The sequence below is a fragment of the Pongo pygmaeus genome, chromosome 6 (assembly GCF_028885625.2).
Source record: "Pongo pygmaeus isolate AG05252 chromosome 6, NHGRI_mPonPyg2-v2.0_pri, whole genome shotgun sequence".
In the NCBI taxonomy this organism is placed as follows: Eukaryota; Metazoa; Chordata; class Mammalia; order Primates; family Hominidae; genus Pongo; species Pongo pygmaeus.
This window is the reverse complement of record NC_072379.2, coordinates 89249649-89268767: the sequence shown is the minus strand read 5'-3', so window position 1 is coordinate 89268767 and position 19119 is coordinate 89249649. Positions and strand designations below refer to the sequence as shown.

Here is a 19119-nt window from a genome sequence, read left to right as displayed (position 1 = left end):
ATGAGGTACTGCTACCCAGGAGCCCCTTTTCAGTGCACAAACTCAAACTAGTCTTTTATACACAGGTGAGATTCTTCCTCTTCATGAAACTGTTCCTTACTGACAGCCCAATTTCTTCCCTAACATGGCCGAGAACTATCCCTCAAGATAAGGCTAACCTCAGGATGTACTGTTCCACCTCAACTTTCTGTTGACTTCATTTACGTATTTTTATTATAATTATGTTCTCAAAATATAAAGAATTGCCACAGCAAATGAGAGTGACGTACTATCAAGTTTTGAACAAGATTGTTAACTCACCCGGTCAAATTCCCACTATCTTCTTGGATTCCCTGAATCTCAGAATAAAGAATAAAAACTATTTCATAGTTCTGCTTGTTTTATCTTCTGGCTTTGCACATTCTCCTCCGGGTCTAGTTATTGTGCACTGCTTTTTCCAAATCTCTTTTTTAAGATTTCTATTTCCATAGGTATCAGAACCTTGATGGCTTCCCCCTTCTTCTAAATCATAGGTTCCTACTCTGATCAATACTTCCAAAACAGTATCTCTCTGATAATCACATGTGTCTTTCTACCTTTTACTCCTATCAAAAGAAGCTTAGTGGTCATCTTTTCTCCCCATGTGTGCTTTTTGTTTTCCTTTTATTTCATAAAATTCCTCCAATATAAACCTAATAGAAGAATGATATTTCATCATGATAAACATATAAACTCTATAGAAAATCAACTAAGCTCTCCTTTTTTCAAAAGAGTGATAATATCTTAACAAAGCCTAATTGTTGTTATCTTGAAAAACATATGAACTATCATTTCTGTAAGTCAAAAAAGGCAAGTAGAGACAATGTTGTATGGTTCAAACTAATACATTCAGAAGCAATAGTTTTTAATCTCCATGGATGGTTTGACATCTTTATTCCATTTTCCCAATGTAATTTTCCATTTTCAAATTATTTTTTTGCTGTTGGGTTGCTTCCTAAAAATTTTAGCTTCATTGTCACATGGCTATCTGAAAAGCTTAAAGGCGACTTGTTTTCTTATCATTCATCAATCACACTCTGAACTGTCAAGAGTAAGTTCTGACTAGATAGAAATAGAAGCAACATGCAATTCAGACAGTTTTTGATTCATTGTCATGTGTAATTAGAATTGTACACTCTCTGCTCAATGGACATTCAGCTTTAAGTGCTCAGGTGCCACAATCCTTATGTGCCATCTATTAAGGGCAAGCTATTTACCCTCAGATGGTGACTCAAGAGAACTCTTTTATCTGTCTGTCTACGTATCTGGATAAAGAAGCATTTGTGTTATTCTACCCAGAGTGATCTGTTTGGAATAGCTATCCAAGTTCAAGTTCAAACAACTGATAAGTCACAGAACCTTAATAGAAGCTTAGGATGCCAAGTCTTCTTTCAATTATTCTACTTATCTACCTTTTTAATTCAACTTAGCTCATGTTAATACATAGCATATACTTGTAACTCATGTCAAACAGTACACCTTACTATTACTGATATACTTTATGCCCTGGTTTCCTTTTTCAGAACCAAATGCTTCTGAATAACAAACTTATCATGTCCTTTTTGTTTTTGTAAGCCAGACAGAAAGGATTAAAACAATTAAATACCATTTATTATTTACCTTGCGCCATGCACTAGATATTTTTACATACAGTAACTAAGCTACTTTTAACAGTAACCCTATATGGTAGATAGAATCTTTTCTACAATTTATACAGGAGGAAAGTAAAATGTAGAGTAGTTAAGTATTCTGCACACAATTAAAATCTTCTCTCAGCAGCCTCCACATTCTGTCTACCTGGGTAAAGAGGAGGTAAATTATCTCCTATTTCTATCCATGACCACAGTGTCATTCTTCCCCCTGTCTATGAGATGATTCCTCTGGAAGTGAAGGATAGCTTATGGTTTGGATAAAGTAAATTTAAAGAAAAACTTCTACATTATAGCTAGGTTTCAGCAACATTTATCTACTGTTATTATCTACTCATTTGTCTCAGATTTATTGATGCCTTTGGTGTGCCAGGTGATATCATTAGGCACTATAAGAAATGTAAGTCTGAAAAATACCTACTCCCTAATTTCAGGAGCTTAGAGTCAGGTACAGGTGACGAAATGTACATGAATCTGAGATGTTCTTGAGACAGAGCAGGGAAAAACAATAAATACCATGCAAATGATGTTTAGTGCTTTAGAAACACCAATTTAGAAAGGGTAACTTTGGAGTTTTCTTAGAAACCTTAGTGAAAGAGTTCTCATTTGAGCATGGCCTTCAGAGAAACAGGATTGAAGGACAGCCTCATGAATTGGTCTCACATTCATTCCTTTAAAATGTGAGGTTGTGCACTTACTAAACTTGATTTCCATCTGGAATACCAGACTTTAAACTCTCATCTGTGCTCAGGTCCTAGCAAAACAAAACACTCTAAATCATTTCCTTTCACTTTATGTCTTATATCAAAATGATCAGCCAAAGAGACCTAATCATCTAAATAAATGGCTTACAACTTGGGTACAGCCTTTCACTAAGAGCACATATAATAAGCTATTGAGTAGACAAAAAATATATCTGATTTAGCATAGCAAATCTGAGTGAGCTTAGTTATCAAATCACTAGGTATTTGAATATTTATTGAAAAAGATACTCCCCCTCCAAGAAAAAAAAAAACAAAAAAACAAACTAGATTACTTTCTCTTGCATTGACTCTCTTCACTAATAGTATTATGGAACAGTGTTTGTTAATTACTTATCAAGAAGAGCGCAGGCGAGGAACATTTAGTTATTTGATTACAACATTTCACATAGTTTTCATCTATCTACTATTTGTAGAAAAATGTGCCAGGCTCTATGGAAATATTCTTGTGAATCAGATATTCTATCTGCACATGAAAAATGTAATTTTGTTAGTGGATCTTAAGATCCCCATGACTATGTTTAGTTCAGGGCTGGATGGGCGTATACAAGAGTACAAAGATATAAACAATGAACAATGAAAGCACAAAATTTGGAAACATTTAAATCTGGCTGGAAGAATGAGCATTTAAGCTGGGAATTAAAAAATAGATATGATTTGTGTGTGTGTGTGTGTGTGTGTGTGTGTGTGTGTGTGTGTGTGTGTGTGCTTAAAGCATAAACAGCAGAGGGCATATGTTAAAGATAGGAAGTGTGGCACACCATTAAGAAAATGGAAACAATCTGTTCTGGCTAAAGCACTAGTCCTCAAACCACAGAATCTGCAAATTTGTTAAACTGAAGATTCCTGGTCTCTAGGCCAAAAATGTCTAAGTTAATAGGCTTAAAGTGAGACCCAAGAATTTGCGTTTTTGACAAGTAATCTCCCAGTCTCTCTACATACCTCACTTTAAGAAAGAAGAGGCTAACTCACAGTGATTCAAACCCTGACTGTCTATTAGAATAATCTAGTGGAGAATTTTTTATTTATTTTATTTTATTTTATTTCCATAGGTTTTTGGGGAACAGGTGGTATTTGGTTACATGAGTAAGTTCTTTAGTGGTGATTTGCAAGATTTTGGTGCACCCACCCAGCACCCAAAAAGCCAGTTCCCAGTCTTACTTAATTAGTCTGGAATGGAACCCTGGTGTGTAGTTTGTTAAAACCTCTCCAGGTGATTCTAAATGTAGCCAGGAGCGGAACTGCTAGAAGGTGAGTGGTGGGGAGGAGAGGGAAAAAAAAAGAGTAACTTGGAACCAGTTTGTGGAGGACTTCTATGCCACGCTCAGAAGTTTGAATTTTACTCTGTGGATAATAGAGAATCATGAGAATTTCCTGAGTGCCTGTAATTATAACTGTGTTTAGGAAGTTGCCCTGAAGCGCAGAGGAATTGGAGATGGGAAATACTAGAGGCACCCAGAGCCCTTTTAAGAACTCTGCAGTTGGCAAGTGATCCCTCTTATCTTCTGCCAGCTTAACAGTAAATTGTTTCAACTTTGCTGAAAACCAATTTGCAAATGTAAATCATAAGCTTTAAAATCTACTCTTTGACTAAGTAATGCCTCTTCTAGATCCCATGGTAAGTAAATAAAATTATGAGTTTCAAGTTGAGGCTAAGTGAAGAAAAAATTTTAAAAAAGAAATAAAATTACTGACAAACATTTGAAATATAAAGATGGTTTTTATAGGAAAAAAGAACTTTAAAAAATGAATATATGTATTAATGAACAACTACTATGATGCCCTTGAAATTAATTTTGAAGAATATTTCAAGGGAAGAAAAAATAGTTATTCACTGAAACGAATAGCATAGTATAAAAAATTATAGATATTTAAAAATAAAATTTGGATCTGATATGGTTTGGCTGTATGGCCCCACCCAAATCTCATTTCGAATTGTAATCTCCATGTGTTGAGGGAGGGGTCTGGTGGGAGGTGATTGAATCGTGGGGCAGTTTCCCTCATGCTGCTCTCGTGATAGCGAAGGAGTTCGCCGGAAATCTGAGGCCTTTAAAAATGGCGGTATCTCCTGTGCTCGCTCCCTCCCGCCTCAAGTGAAGAAGCTCCTTGTTCCTCTTCGCCTTCTGCCATGACTGCAAGTTTCCTGAGACCTCCTCAATCATGCGGAACTGTGAGTCAATTAAACCTCTTTTGTTTATAAATTGCCCAGTCTCAGGTAGTATAACAGTGCGAAAGTGAACTAATAATATCTTTCTTCAGGCACAACTTTTTTCTGTTTTGTTTTTAAATCAGTAAAAGAAACTGGGTCCTAGAAGCTACAGTGGTCTAAGCAGCAGCAAGTTTATGCATTCATTTTTGTTTTTGTTAAAATACGTTAAAATTGTCACACTGCTGGCACGCCTCATTTGCATGAAATTCTGTACCACACTTGCTAATTGTAGTAAAGTTGCCCCGTATATCAGGGAAAAGAAAAAAAAAATCGACTCTGGAATGTAATTTTCTCTGAGCTCTAACCAAACTTTGTTAAGTGGATTGGGACAAGATTATAAATGATATGAAAAATAACATTTTGACATGTGTCCATCAAATTGAAGAAAATAGTTTGCCTATATAATTTTTCGTAATTTTTTAAAGATACTATATTCTACTCTCATGTGGTTCTCAGATTGAAACCATAATGAGCTGGAAAAAAAAGGGAGGAATGCAACTGAGTGCTAAGGCAGAACATTGTGGCAGAAGAAATTAATGAAGGTGGAGTATATAGTGAATATCAAGTGCAGAATTTCAAAGGGCAAACAAGATAACCATCTATGTTTTTCACATATGCAGGCAAAGTGGATTTTGCAATTGCTAGTTATGTTAAATGCACTAAATAAAGCTCCTAACATTGATACTATAAGGCACCACCTTAAGTTTTCCAGGCTGCAACTGTGCATAATTTTAAAATGGTTTTCTGAAAACCATTTTAAGTTTAAATTGGATTCCCAACCTTATTTTTAAAAAGTCACAGAAACAAGAATAGAGAGAAATCTAGCCATGTTTTAATTGGTAGAATTTGGGACGGATATTTGTTTTGTATTTTCCAAATTTTTCAAGTGTGTCTATGTTATTATGTTCAGAAAAAAAATAACGTTAAAAAATAAGGCTATTGCAATGGTTTGGTGAATGATGATACATGTGTTGCTTTGTTTGTAAGTCTAGGATAGTCTAGCCTGAGAGCCTGCTATTGAGTAGAACTTGTAGAATCATGGATCATGAACCAAATTGAACAAAGAGAAGCTTCACTCTGGGAAATCTGGACCTACCGACTAAGAGTCAAGACAGGAAAATATAAGGGTATAAGATAGGGAAATTACTAAGAAACAGTCCAGGAATTTTAGTCCAGACACCTTGCATACTACTGAGTAAAAGGTGAGTCTTTAAAGAATTTGCTCCAGTTGGATACAGTCTGAACTAAAGCAGTTGCTAAGACTGAAAATGTGCGAGCCATCACCAAGGTAGACAAGACCCTGATCCACTGGATATGGGAGGTTAGGAATGCAAGGATTTAGAGGTGACACTTCAGGTTTGAGTATCAGTCACTGGGAGGACTAACATTTTTTCTTTAAATAAAGATGGAAGATACAGGAGGATGCCCAGATTTGGGAAGAAAAATCGTTTCTATAGATTATCTTGAAGTGGAGTGGCCATGGAAATATCCAGGTATAAATGTAACTATGAATCTGAAGATCTGAGGAAGTCTGGACTTATGATGAAAATTTGATAGTTGTCTGCATTGAGGGTAGAACTGAAACCATGGGAAGTCATGAGATAGTGAATGGAAAGAAGAAGGTGGAGAAGCACATTATGGAACATTCAGTTTCAGGGAGCAGGCAGATAAGAGGCAGTGAAAGAGGCAACAACAAATCAGAAATAGGTAGAGAATTAAAACACAGGCTTATGAAGATCACTGCAGAAGAAAGGTTTAAAAGTTGGTGGTTGAGGTAAAATTCTAAACAAAAATAAAAAAGCCTAAGGACTGGGGTGACCATTTAATATTGGCAATTACGTTTCCTAGGGGTTTAAAGAAAAATGGATCTGGTAAAATAGTTGAGGGAAGCCAGGTTGCAAGCATTGAGTGGATCAAAGGAGAGTAAGTGGTCAGAGGGTCGACCACTTCTCCACATTTGTCAGTAAGAATGAAAGCACTCTGATAGTAAACTATAGAGGAGGAAGATAGCAGATTAATAGTAGTATAGTAATCCTAGGTTTTTACCTATTAAAAACTAGCATGCTGGGTTTCTTTTTGTCTTTTCTATCATTGTGTCCAGCCAGAAAGGTGGAATCTGAAAATGGAATGCTGTATGGTATGCTTCGAAAATATTTTAAGATTGTCAGCTTCTATGCAGAGATTTGGAGACTACAGATAACACTAAACTCTCAGTTATGTTTCTTTTATCTTCTTTTAATCAGTTTTTTTCAGCTTCTTTGCAAGACAGAATGCTAAAGCTTTGTGACTTAACTAACACACAGTGCACATTATGATGAGGTGACATAAACACAACAAATTTGAATTTAGTTTTTATGACTTAAAATCTTTGTGTAATAGCAAAGTTGCTTTACACATACAAATTTTATTATGATTGGAGTAATATCTTCACAATTTCATTACTTAGGCCCATATAACCTATTATGCTAAAATGTGTTATTGATAAGCTAGTATCTATTTTAGTGCTTCCTTTTGGTTTAGCTTTGAACAATTGTCACATGGAATGGAGAAAATTTGACTAGTAGAAGTTTAGAGCTGGAGGGGAACTTGGTACCACTGACATAACATACTCCGTTTGCAATTAAGAAAACCATGGCAAAAAGAGATTGATATTACTGACTTCAAGTTGCTTACTTGTAAAGTTGCCAAAAAATGTGTACACATGAAATACTAAAACAGGGAGATAATATTTCACACTAGAGTATTTTTTAATATATTATAAAAGTTTCAGTGGATAAAGTGGTGCTAGAGCTATTCTGAAAGAAGTAGGAATCTGAATTTTGTGACACTTAATATTGAGAGCCATTAAATGTTTTAAGCAGTAAAGTTATTTGATGAGTTACACATTTAATGGTGACTAGTTTTAGGAAGACAGAAATTTTATAGTCAGGTATGCCCTACTAAAACATTATTGTATTCCAAATATGCAAAGAGGGTCTAGGCTAGAATTTAGAACTTTAAAATGTATTTCTTTTTAAAGTAACAGTAATGTTAATCCAAGTCTAAATAACATATTGTTTTTATTCTATGTAACTAGAGTAGCAGTACAGTAAAAACAACATAAAAATATTTTTAAATATTAGCTATGTCCTAGATGCCTAAGCAGATTGCCTTTAATTTATCCAACAAGCCTTTATTATCCTGAAACTTTCCCAGCATCCATTAAATTTAAAGCCCCTTTGCCCATTTTAACTCAAGATACCTCCACATTTCTTTGGAAACTGTACCTACTAACACTAGCAGTTGTGAACAATTGAGAGACTTATGTATCACTGTTTTAATATATGTGAACATAAGGTACAATCACTTTTTTTGTGGAGACTATTTTGTGAAAATATAAAAGGGTGATGAAGTAGAGCACAGTGTTGATGGTGCCTGCTTCATTAAGGACAGCACATTCCTAGGGGTCTAGAGTAAGAATGCAGTGGTATAGGAAGTGTAGGCACCTGTCCTCCATCATCATCATGAATGCCTCTCTGGTCCATGTCTCACCTGTCATTATAGTTCTTTTGTCTCAATGACAAGTACCTCTTAACTACATATGTGCCACTGTTGGCCTCATGGAAACCATTTCAATAGTGGTACGTGTTCCAAGAGTTCCCAGGCAAAGCTGTTCTGGGCTCTGTGTGCCTTGTGTGCTGAAATACATATAATAGCTTTGTGCTTTTTTTTTTTTCCTAACTCAGGAAGTTTTAAGTGCCACATTTTGTATAGTGGCTGATCTAACTATGAGGACCTTATTTCTAACCCATTGATTTAGCTAGTAGAAATCATTATTTCTATGTATTTTGTATTTAAATTTTTTAATTTTAAATTGGCTGTATCCCTGCCACTGTTCAGTTGTGGTATACTCAGAAAAATCTAAACATTAATCATACAAGGTGAATAAAAGCATAACTATAAAGGCAAAGTTCTCAAAATCATATAATTAGTTTCAGAGTCAAATATTAAAATTATTTGGATTAGCCAGTCCTTAAAATTGTCAACTCTTTTAGCTCTACAACTTGAGTATAGATTGCAGTTGCTGTGATTATATTTGCTCCTAATTATCATTTTTATTAAGGATAGTTTGGATTTAAGAGAGGCCACACTTTTTTGGTTTGGTTTTCTGGGGAGAGTAACTTTGTTTTAATCATTAACAGAGTTGCAAGTGTAAGTTAACTTTTATCTGGCATTTTCTTAATATAAGGTAGAGAAATAGCCTGGCCTAGTCATTGTTATATGGGTTAAATCTCTCATCTGCTTCTCAAAATAATGCATCTATCTACCATGGACCCATATTTAATACCTATCTCATTTGAAGGGTGTGTGTGTGTGTGTGTGTGTGTGTGGGTATGTGTGTGTGTGTGTATGTGTGTGTGTTGTTAGAAAAGTTCTTAAAACTTTTCAGTAATAAGCCATTATCATAGTAGAAAGAAAGCATACTTTTAAGCTTTGCCTCTTGAGCAAACTGAAGGCCCATTTTAGATCTCAGGCTCACAGGGTCCAGGGAGGTGATATTTAATAAGTTTCTAGAGGTTAAGGCCAATGGTGTGACCTGTGTTCAGTGACTCATCTTTGTTGTTAGAAATTTGCCTCTAGGGATCTATTTGAGAACCAGGCTAGTTTTACATTTTTTATAAGGTCATTCTCCAAGACCTATGCCTCTTAAAAAGAGGAAAATTTTTCATGGTCATATTATTATATTGGAATTCAAGTGCAGGTCTCTGGCCTAGTGTATATCTTCTCTGCCTTCAAAAAACTGTTTTCTTTGTGACTTAAAAAATGAAAAATCTATATTTTTTTGACTGAAGATGACTTTATACTTTTAACCTATATTTCAGAAAGCCAATCTTTAGAAAAAATGAAATATTTTAAGGTAAAACTAAAGCATAGCCATGCTCTGAAAACTTTTAAAACATTAGTTTCAGGCCGTGATTGCTGTTTTCTATTTGACTTTCAAATTAGTTTTAATTGGCATAATTTTACTATTTAATAGTTAAGCATTTTTTTCTATAATAAGATATAAAGGTGAACAATAAAAGGAACAAAAATAAGTTTATGTTATAAAAAATAAAATTAAAGAGAAAGAATTTTGTATGGGTAGGGTGATGGCAAAGTCAAATCAAATTCAACCACATCATACAGAAGAGCTACATTAAATCTTGAATGCTTTGTGTTACGTGAGTAGAAAAGAATGATCGCTCTGAATACTTTATAACCTCTAAGAGGAGAGAATGTTGCTGCAGCAATATCTGGGAAATACAATCAGTGTGTCTGAGGCCAGCATCTATTTATGTTAAATTAATCATTTTTTTTCTGAGTAAGTGGATGATAATCCTGGTACTGGGTGCCAGTGTCTTTTTATTCATGCCATAGATAAAACTAGAGCACTCCTATGTTGGTGAGAGCTATACAATACAAAAGGTCTCAAGCTGTAACTCTTCTGTAAGATTATAGACAGCTTTATAGATTTGCAACATGATTTTGGGATTAAGAATCAGTAAATAATTGTATTTAAAGTAAAATCTTGTGCATAATCAAGTCTATTTTACCTTTCTGCCCTCAGGAAAGTATAAACAAGGTATTCTAAATATAAGGCAGTAATTTTTCTTCTTCATTATTAAATTCTCTGGTAAAAGGAGTTCTTACAACTAAAGTGGAAAAGGCTTCACTAAACTGTAAACTGTCTGGTTGCTGTTAGTGTGAGCCATAGGGTGAAGAGCAGCATGGTGCCTCTGATGCAGCGAACCTCAAATGACACCACATTGAAGTCCCAGCAATCAGGCTTACATTCAAATATGTACTCGCTTTATCTCTTCTGAAAAGAAAACCAGGCTGGGCACAGTGGCTCATGCCTGTAATCCCAGCACTTTGGGAGGCTGAGGAGGGCGAATCACCTGAGGTCAGGAGTTCGAGACCCGTCCAGCCAACGTGGTGAAAACCAATCTCTACTAAAAATTAGCCAGGCATGGTGGCATGCGCCTGTAATCCCAGCTACTCGGGAGGCCGAGGCAGGAGAATCACTTGAACCCGGGAGACGGAGGTTGCAGTGAGCCAAGATTGCGCTATTGCACTCCAGCCTGGGGGACAATAGTGAGACGTCATCTCAAAAAAAAAAAATGTAAACCAGGAAAGTAGTCTGGATTTTTTTTTAAGTAGGTCTTCTTTCCTAGGCATTGTTAGTAAGTATTATATTATTATCTTGTCTAGGGTAGAGAGTAGAGTAGCAAGAAGGAAGTGAGATCTCCTCACCTCTAAATTGAACAGTGTACTGGGATTTAACTATCTTCTAACTCTCGCATTATGTCTCAAGAATATATGTGGATATACAAATATTTGTCAGTAGACATTAGACATTGTGATCAAAAGCTGTGAAAAATATGTAAAATACAATGAAATTTTGGTCCTCCTGGAAAAGCATCTAAAAAGAATTCAGAAAGGAATGGAGCAATGACTCAATATATCAGATTTAGTTAAGTGGTACTGATAGCAGGATGAAAGTTAACCTAACTTAAAAATTAGGTAAGGCTATGTGGCTTATAAGAGTTAAGAACTCAACCATTGGTAAGTTATGAAATCCCTTTTATAGACTATGTATAGGGCTCAAGGTGACCCTTAGTCACACTGATAAAATAGTCAGCAACTGGGTTGAAATCCCAGATCAATATAGATCTTCAACTGGCTAAGAAGGTAACCTCAAAACTGTTTGTGGTGATATCATTTCCTTCTTAGATAAAATTCTTTTAACCCTGGAAGATTTGTAATTTACAGTAGAAATATCTAAAATAACTAAATTTGGCAGCATATTTTTGTATTAAGAGGAGGTGTACACACTTGGTATTTTAAGGATTTCTAATGTGAAAGAATCTGCCTTACTAAGTAACAGGTTAGCTTTTTAATTCCATCTTAAAATGCATAACTGAGTAATTGATTTAGATCTGTTATTTTAAATAGAAATCTTACCAAGTTTCATATAACATTGAAACATTTGAGACTTTATGTATGTATACAGACTTTATGTATGTATTGTTTGTCATCTATCTATTTATCTATCTATCTATCTATCTATCTACCTACCTATCTACCTACCTACCTACCTACCTACTTACCAATCTACCAACCTACCTACCTATCTACCAGCCTACCTACCTATCTACCTTCCTTCTGAGCTATTTGATTTGTCAGCCAGGCAATTTTAAAGGAATTGTCTTTAAAGGAAGGATTTTTAAAAATTGGCCAATGATCAATTGAAATCCTCTTATACTATTAAAATATGCTAGACTAATAATTTGTAAATTGATTTTAAAAACTTAAGGGTAAGTCAGGTTTTGAATTTGCTAATTTGACAAATTTATATTAAGCTTTAAAACCAAAGTAAACCGATGAATTTTTTTGTGCATAAAAGCTTCTCTCAAGGACACAGAAACACTTTTTATTGACAGTATTGATTTGTCTTCTCCCTTATGAGAATGTGAGGAGATAGAAGTCAACACATATAGTTAGTTAAGAGTGAATGCCTCCTGCCCCAAGTGTTCCCAGCCTTTCAGCACAGTTGCTTCTCTTAGCAGTGGAAGGGGGCCATCTTCAATATCAGTAACCATTCTGACCATTCTGAGACCAAAGGCCAAGTAGCTATGGACCAACCTGAGAAATTGCTCTCATGTATTAATGCCGAGTTTCCACTCCTTTATTGTTTTATATGACACAGGTAATATACATTTCTTATAGAAAATTTAGAAAACAAACATAGGCAACAAGAAGATGATATTCACTTATATCTCATAATCCAGATAAATTAACCACTACCTGTGTTCCGTGATGCTCCTCTGTAATTGCAATTGTGTATAGATGTGTTTAGTTTGAAATATAATGAGTTTTAGTTAGCATGTGTCCCTGATAATGTTGTACACTCTCACTCACACAGTCATGCTTTGTTTTCTGCCTTGTATTATAATTAGGGTTTTCTACCTTGCTTTTACCACTTAGTAACATGTTATGAATTCCTGTTATTAGTAAAATAAAAATAAGGACTAAAAGTACTTTAAAATATATTTAAAGACAATGTAAAAGTATATAAAAATCATAAAAAAGAGCTGAGCCCAGGGCTTCATGCCTGTAATCCCAGCACTTAAGGAGGCCAAGGCAGGTGGATTGCCTGAGCCCAGGAGTTCGAGACCAGCCTGGGCAATATGGCAAAACCTCATCTCTACAAAAATCCAAAAAAAAAAAATTATCAAGATGTGGTGCTGCACACCTGTAGTCCCAGCTACTCGAGAGGCTGAGGTGGGAGGATCACCTGAGTCCAGGGAGATTAAAGTTTCAGTAAGCTGTGATTGCTCCACTGCACTCTAGCCTGGGCAACAGGGTGAGACCCTGTCTCACATTAAAAAAAAAAAAAGCATAAAAGAGTATTAAAGCGTAAACAATAAAGCAATAGCTTTATGTTTAATGGCTGCATAAATTCCAATGTACAAATGCACTTTATTAAATAACCTTCCAATCTTCAGCATTTTAAATTGCCTACTTTTTTGTTAAAATAAGCAACAGTCTATGAACATCTTTGAATCTTAGTTAATTCATTTTACAATTTAAGTAATTTCAGATGTAAAATATGTGGCAAAATGATTATGTATTTTATAAGGGTTTGACACATATTTTCAAGTTATCCTACAGAAAGATGAACCAGTTTATACCCAGGAGTTGCTTCTTAGTTAAACCCTTGATAGGATAAACTGAGAAACCCACCAAAATTAGATTGCCCATCTCAGAATTAAAAAAAAAAATTAAAAAACAGACTAAATAGGTACTAGTTTTGTTATCAGAAACAGTTGAGTTTAAGGTGTGAGGTGCTCTTATGTTAATTCTGACCAAACCTAGCAAAGATCCTGCCATTACATCAAAGTGCTGCACTGGGGTTGTCAGAAATATCAACTGTATGGCTGTTGGTTTGCAGCCAACAAACATATGCAAAAAAGCTCAACAACACTGATCTTTAGAGAAAATTAAAACCACAATGAGATACAATTTCACACCAGTCAGAATGGCAATTATTAAAAAGTCAAGGAACAACAGTTAGTGCGGAGAGATACGAACACTTACACTGTTGGTGGGCATGTAAATTAGTTCAACTATTGTGGAAGACAGTGTGGCGATTCCTCAAAGACCAAGAACCATAAATACCATTTGACCTAGCAATCTCATTACTGTGTATATACCCAAAGTACTATAAACCATTCTATTATAAAGGTACATGCACATATATGTTTACTGCAGCACTATTTACAATATCAAAGATATGGAATCAACCCTGATGCCCATCAGTGATAGATTGCATAAAGAAAAGGTGGTACATATAGACCTGGAGTACTATGCAGCTGTAAAAAAGAATGAAATCATGTCATTTGCAGGGGCATAGATGGAATTGGAAGCCATCATCCTCAGCAAACTAACACAGGAACAGAAAACCAAATGCTGTATGTTCTCATTCATAAGTAGGAGCTGAACAATGAGAACATATAGACACAGGAAGTGGAATAACACACACTGGGGCCTGTGGGACAGGGGAGGGAGAGCATCAGAAGAAAATAGCTAATGTATGCTGGGCTTAATACTTAGGTGATGAGTTGATATGTGCAGCAAACCACCATGGTACACATTTATCTCTGTAACAAACCTGCACACCCTGCACATGTACCCCAGAACTTTAAAAAAAATTTGAGAACTTTTTGATAATCATATACCATGTAATATCTTTTGTCGATAAATTCTCATATACACTGGAAATCTCCCCTTCTTTCCTCACTGCTGTTGTTACAGTAGCCTCTACCAGAGTAATTAAAATCATGTAGGAGTGGTACAACCTTTCTTAACACAGCCAATATAGATTTCATGGTATAATAGTTGAGTACTTAGGCACCAGCCAATAATCCATCCCTATGAATCCAAGGAAGATTGTCCTTCATCCATTCCAAAAGAAATTGACCTTTATCCAGTCCAAAAGGCATTTAATTTTGTCTTTAATATTTCTGGTAATATAGTGTCCATTACCCATGTAAAAAATTAGTGTGCACTTAACATCCATTACAATGGCTGCTATCAAAAAAACAGAAAATAACAACTGTTGACAAGAATGTGGAAACATTGGAATGCTTGTACACTGTTGATGGGATTGTAAAATGGTGCAACCACCTTGGAAAACTGTATGGAGGTTCCTCAAAGCACAAAAATAGATTTACCAGATGAGTCAACAATCACACTTCTAGATATGTAGCCAAAGAGTCAAAAGTAGGGTCTCCAAGAGATATTTGCCCACCCATGTTTATACCAGCACTATTCACAATAGCTAAGAAGTGGGAGCAACACAACTGGACATAGATGAATGAATGGATTTAAAAATGTGCGTGTATGTATATCTATGTATGTGTATGTATGTATATATACGTATACACAATGGAATATTATTCAGCCTTAAAAAGGAAGGAAATCCTGTCACATACTATAACACGAATGAACCTGGAAGACATGCCAAGTGAAGTAAGCCAGTCACACACACACACAGCCAAATACTGTTTAAGTCCACATATATGAGGTATCTAAATTAGTCAAATTCCTAAAAAAAGAAAGTAGAATGATGTTTACTAGGGACCAAGGAGAGGGGAAAATGGGGAGTTGTTTAATGGATATAACATTTCTATTTTGCAAAAAAAAAAAAAAAAGTTCTGGAGATGTGAATATACCTCACACTATTGAACTGTAAACTTAAAAATAATTAAAATGGTAAATTTTATGTTAGGTGGTTTTTACCACAATTAAAAAATGGTGAATTACATGTAATGTCAATTATATTTTAATTTTAAAATTAAAAAATAGTTTCCCATAAATCTTATGTAGAGTTTTAAAAACATGTTTAATTCTCTCACGCCTATAATCCCAGCACTTTGGGATGCTGAGGCGGGTGGATCATGAGGTCATGAGATCAAGACCATCCTGGTTAACACAGTGAAACCCCATCTCTACTAAAAATACAAAAAATTAGCTGGCTGTGGTGGCAAGCGCCTGTAGTCCCAGCTACTCCGGAGGCTGAGGCAGGAGAATGGCGAACACGGGAGGCGGAGCTTGCAGTGAGCCGAGATCACACCACTGCACTCCAGCCTGGGCCAAAGAGCGAGACTCCGTCTAAAAAAAAAAAAAAAATGTTTAATTCTCTGTGTGCGGTTTGCTAAATATTTTTAAGTGTTACTATATTTTCTTATCTAGACTAAGGTTTCTTACTGTAGTTGTTTTTACATGGCATCAATTTCTTCATGTTTTTGATATAAACTCTTTTCTCGATTCTAATATACGAGATCCATATTATTCTGTTGAAATTCAACATAACAAAATGTATCTTGGATAAAGTCTAGACATAGGAAAGAAGTTTATTGTGTTAAATACTAGAAACTTAGGACAAGTTTTCAAGTCATACCCATCCTTTTTGAAATGTAAGTTGGAAATATTCTGAAGATCCACATAAACTTATATATTTTCTTATCTACAGGGTATTTTATCTATTAAAGATGCTAAATTAGTTATATAGTTGTTATACACTTGACTGCTCTAAGACCCTTAGCAACAGTCCATGCATAATTGCTTGGATTTTTAAATGCTAAAGAAAAATGGTGAATTTGCACTCACTAGGTTTTGTAGTGAATTCTTGACATGGCATAGCCAATGCACCGTCAGGCTAAATAGTACTCATGAAGAAATAGAGATAAGGCATTTCTGGAAGTGTGAAAATTCTGATTTGAGAGAAATGTATGCAGAATTGATATTCATAGTACTTATTTTCTGGCTCTAATATGTTATATATTCTGCTCTTGGCTTTTGGCTAATTATCATGTCAGTAAATGCTGTATCTGGAAAACGTTTTGTCAAGTGAATAAGACTTTTCATATTTCTGGTAAAAGAACAGTATATATACTTTTATACATGTTTCCAAAGATCAAACAGCTTTAAAAAGGTGTACATCTGGCTATTATTTAACCAGACTGAATAATGCATGAAAGAATGTAGACTCTTTGGAATAATGTGTTATTTTAATTCTTACATGACTCTGTTATAGAGCAAGTTTATTTCCATTCTGAGGTTTGATGTATAATCTTTCTAATCATAGAACCATATGAACCAGTCACTGTCTCTTACCTCCCTTCACACACACACACACACACAGAAAGTTTAATGATAATAGCACTTTTTCTACTCAGAGATTATGATGAGACTCAGTTGAGGCAACTTAGTTCATTGAAAAGACCATGGATTTCATGTAAAGACAATTTGGGGTTCAAATTTGGCCTCTATATTTTATTATAATTGGAACATTAAGCTATGAATGAAATCTGTTAGACAATTTTCTAATTTAAAAAATGGGAATGGCGGGGAGGAGCCAAGATGGCTGAATAGGAACAGCTCTGGTCTACAGCTCCCAGCGTGAGCGACGCAGAAGATGGCTGATTTCTGCATTTCCATCTGAGGTACCGTGTTCATCTCACTAGGGTGTGCCAGACAGTGGGCGCAGGTCAGTGGGTGAGCGCACCATGCGCCAGCCGAAGCAGGGGCGAGGCATTGCCTCACTCGGGAAGCACAAGGGGTCAGGGAGTTCCCTTTCCAGGGGTGACAGACGGCACCTGGAAAATCGGGCCAATCCCACCCGAATACTGTGCTTTTCCTAGGGGCTTAGGAAACGGTGCACCAGGAGATTATAGTCCGCAACTGGCTCAGAGGGTCCTACGCCCATGGAGTCTCGCTGATTGCTAGCACAGCAGTCTGAGATCAAACTGCAAGGCGGCACCCAGGCTGGGGGAGGGGTGCCCACCATTGCCCAGGCTCGCTTAGGTAAACAAAGCAGCCAGGAAGCTTGATCTGGGTGGAGCCCACCACAGCTCAAGGAGGCCTGCCTGCCTCTGTAGGCTCCACCTCTGGGGGCAGGGCACAGACAAACAAAAAGACAGCAGTAACCTCTGCAGACTTAAATGTCCCTGTCTGACAGCTTTGAGGAGAGCAGTGGTTCTCCCAGCACACAGCTGGAGATCTGAGAACGGGCAGACTACCTCCTCAAGTGGGTCCCTGCCCCTGACCCCCGAGCACCCTAATTGGGAGGCACCACCCAGCAGGGGCAGACTGACACCTCACATGGCTGGCCGGGTACTCCAACAGACCTGCAGCTGAGGGTCCTGTCTGTTAGAAGGAAAACTAACAGAAAGGACATCCACACCAAAAACCCATCTGTACATCACCATCATCAAAGACCAAAAGTAGATAAAACCACAAAGATGGGGGAAAAACAGAGCAGAAAAACCGGAAACTCTAAAAAGCAGAGTGCCTCTCCTCCTCCAAGGGAACGCAGTTCCTCACCAGCAACGGAACAAAGCTGGATGGAGAATGACTTTGACGAGCTGAGAGAAGAAGGCTTCAGACGATCAAATTACTCCGAGCTACAGGAGGATATTCAAACCAAAGGCAAAGAAGTTGAAAACTTTGAAAAACATTTAGAAGAATGTATAACTAGAATAACCAATACAGAGAAGTGCTTAAAGGAGCTGATGGAGCTGAAAACCAAGGCTCGAGAAGTACGTGAAGAATGCAGAAGCCTCAGGAGCCGATGCGATCAAATGGAAGAAAGGGTATCAGCCATGGAAGATGAAATGAATGAAATGAAGTGAGAAGGGAAGTTTAGAGAAAAAAGAATAAAAAGAAACGAGCAAAGCCTCCAAGAAATGTGGGACTATGTGAAAAGACCAAATCTACGTCGACTGCTGTACCTGAAAGTGACAGGGAGAATAGAACCAAGTTGGAAAACACTCTGCAGGATATTATCCAGGAGAACTTCCCCAATCTAGCAAGGCAGGCCAACATTCAGATTCAGGAAATACAGAGAACGCCACAAAGATACTCCTCGAGAAGAGCAACTCCAAGACACATAATTGTCAGATTCACCAAAGTTGAAATGAAGGAAAAAATGTTAAGGGCAGCCAGAGAGAAAGGTCGGGTTACCCTCAAAGGGCAGCCCATCAGACTAACAGCAGATCTCTCGGCAGAAACCCTACAAGCCAGAAGAGAGTGGGGGCCAATATTCAACATTCTTAAAGAAAAGAATTTTCAACCCAGAATTTCATATCCAGCCAAACTAAGCTTCATAAGTGAAGGAGAAATAAAATACTTTACAGACAAACAAATGCTGAGAGATTTTGTCACCACCAGACCTGCGCTAAAAGAGCTCCTGAAGGAAGCGCTAAACATGGAAAGGCACAACCGGTACCAGCCACTGCAAAATCATGCCAAAATGTAAAGACCATGGAGACTGGGAAGAGACTGCATCAACTAACGAGCAAAATAACCAGCTAACATCATAATGACAGGATCATATTCACACATAACAATATTAACTTTAAATGTAAATGGACTAAATGCTCCAATTAAAAGACAC

The 19119-nt window shown here is 36.5% G+C and overlaps 1 protein-coding gene across 2 annotated transcripts in view; it reads left to right on the top strand.

Moving 5' to 3' along the window:
* The window catches only part of ZNF804B (zinc finger protein 804B), a 594384-nt gene that overhangs the window by 37894 nt on the left and 537371 nt on the right, over positions 1–19119 (top strand). Inside the window, exon 1 of one of the 2 annotated variants that reach the window (XM_054493723.1) lies at positions 4463–4598. The exons of the other annotated variant lie outside the window; for it this stretch is intronic. Within the exon in view, the coding sequence (XP_054349698.1) occupies positions 4557–4598 (42 nt within the window). The 5' untranslated portion in view covers positions 4463–4556. Of the gene's footprint in view, positions 1–4462; positions 4599–19119 lie in introns of those variants that run through there. 2 annotated transcript variants of the gene reach the window in all.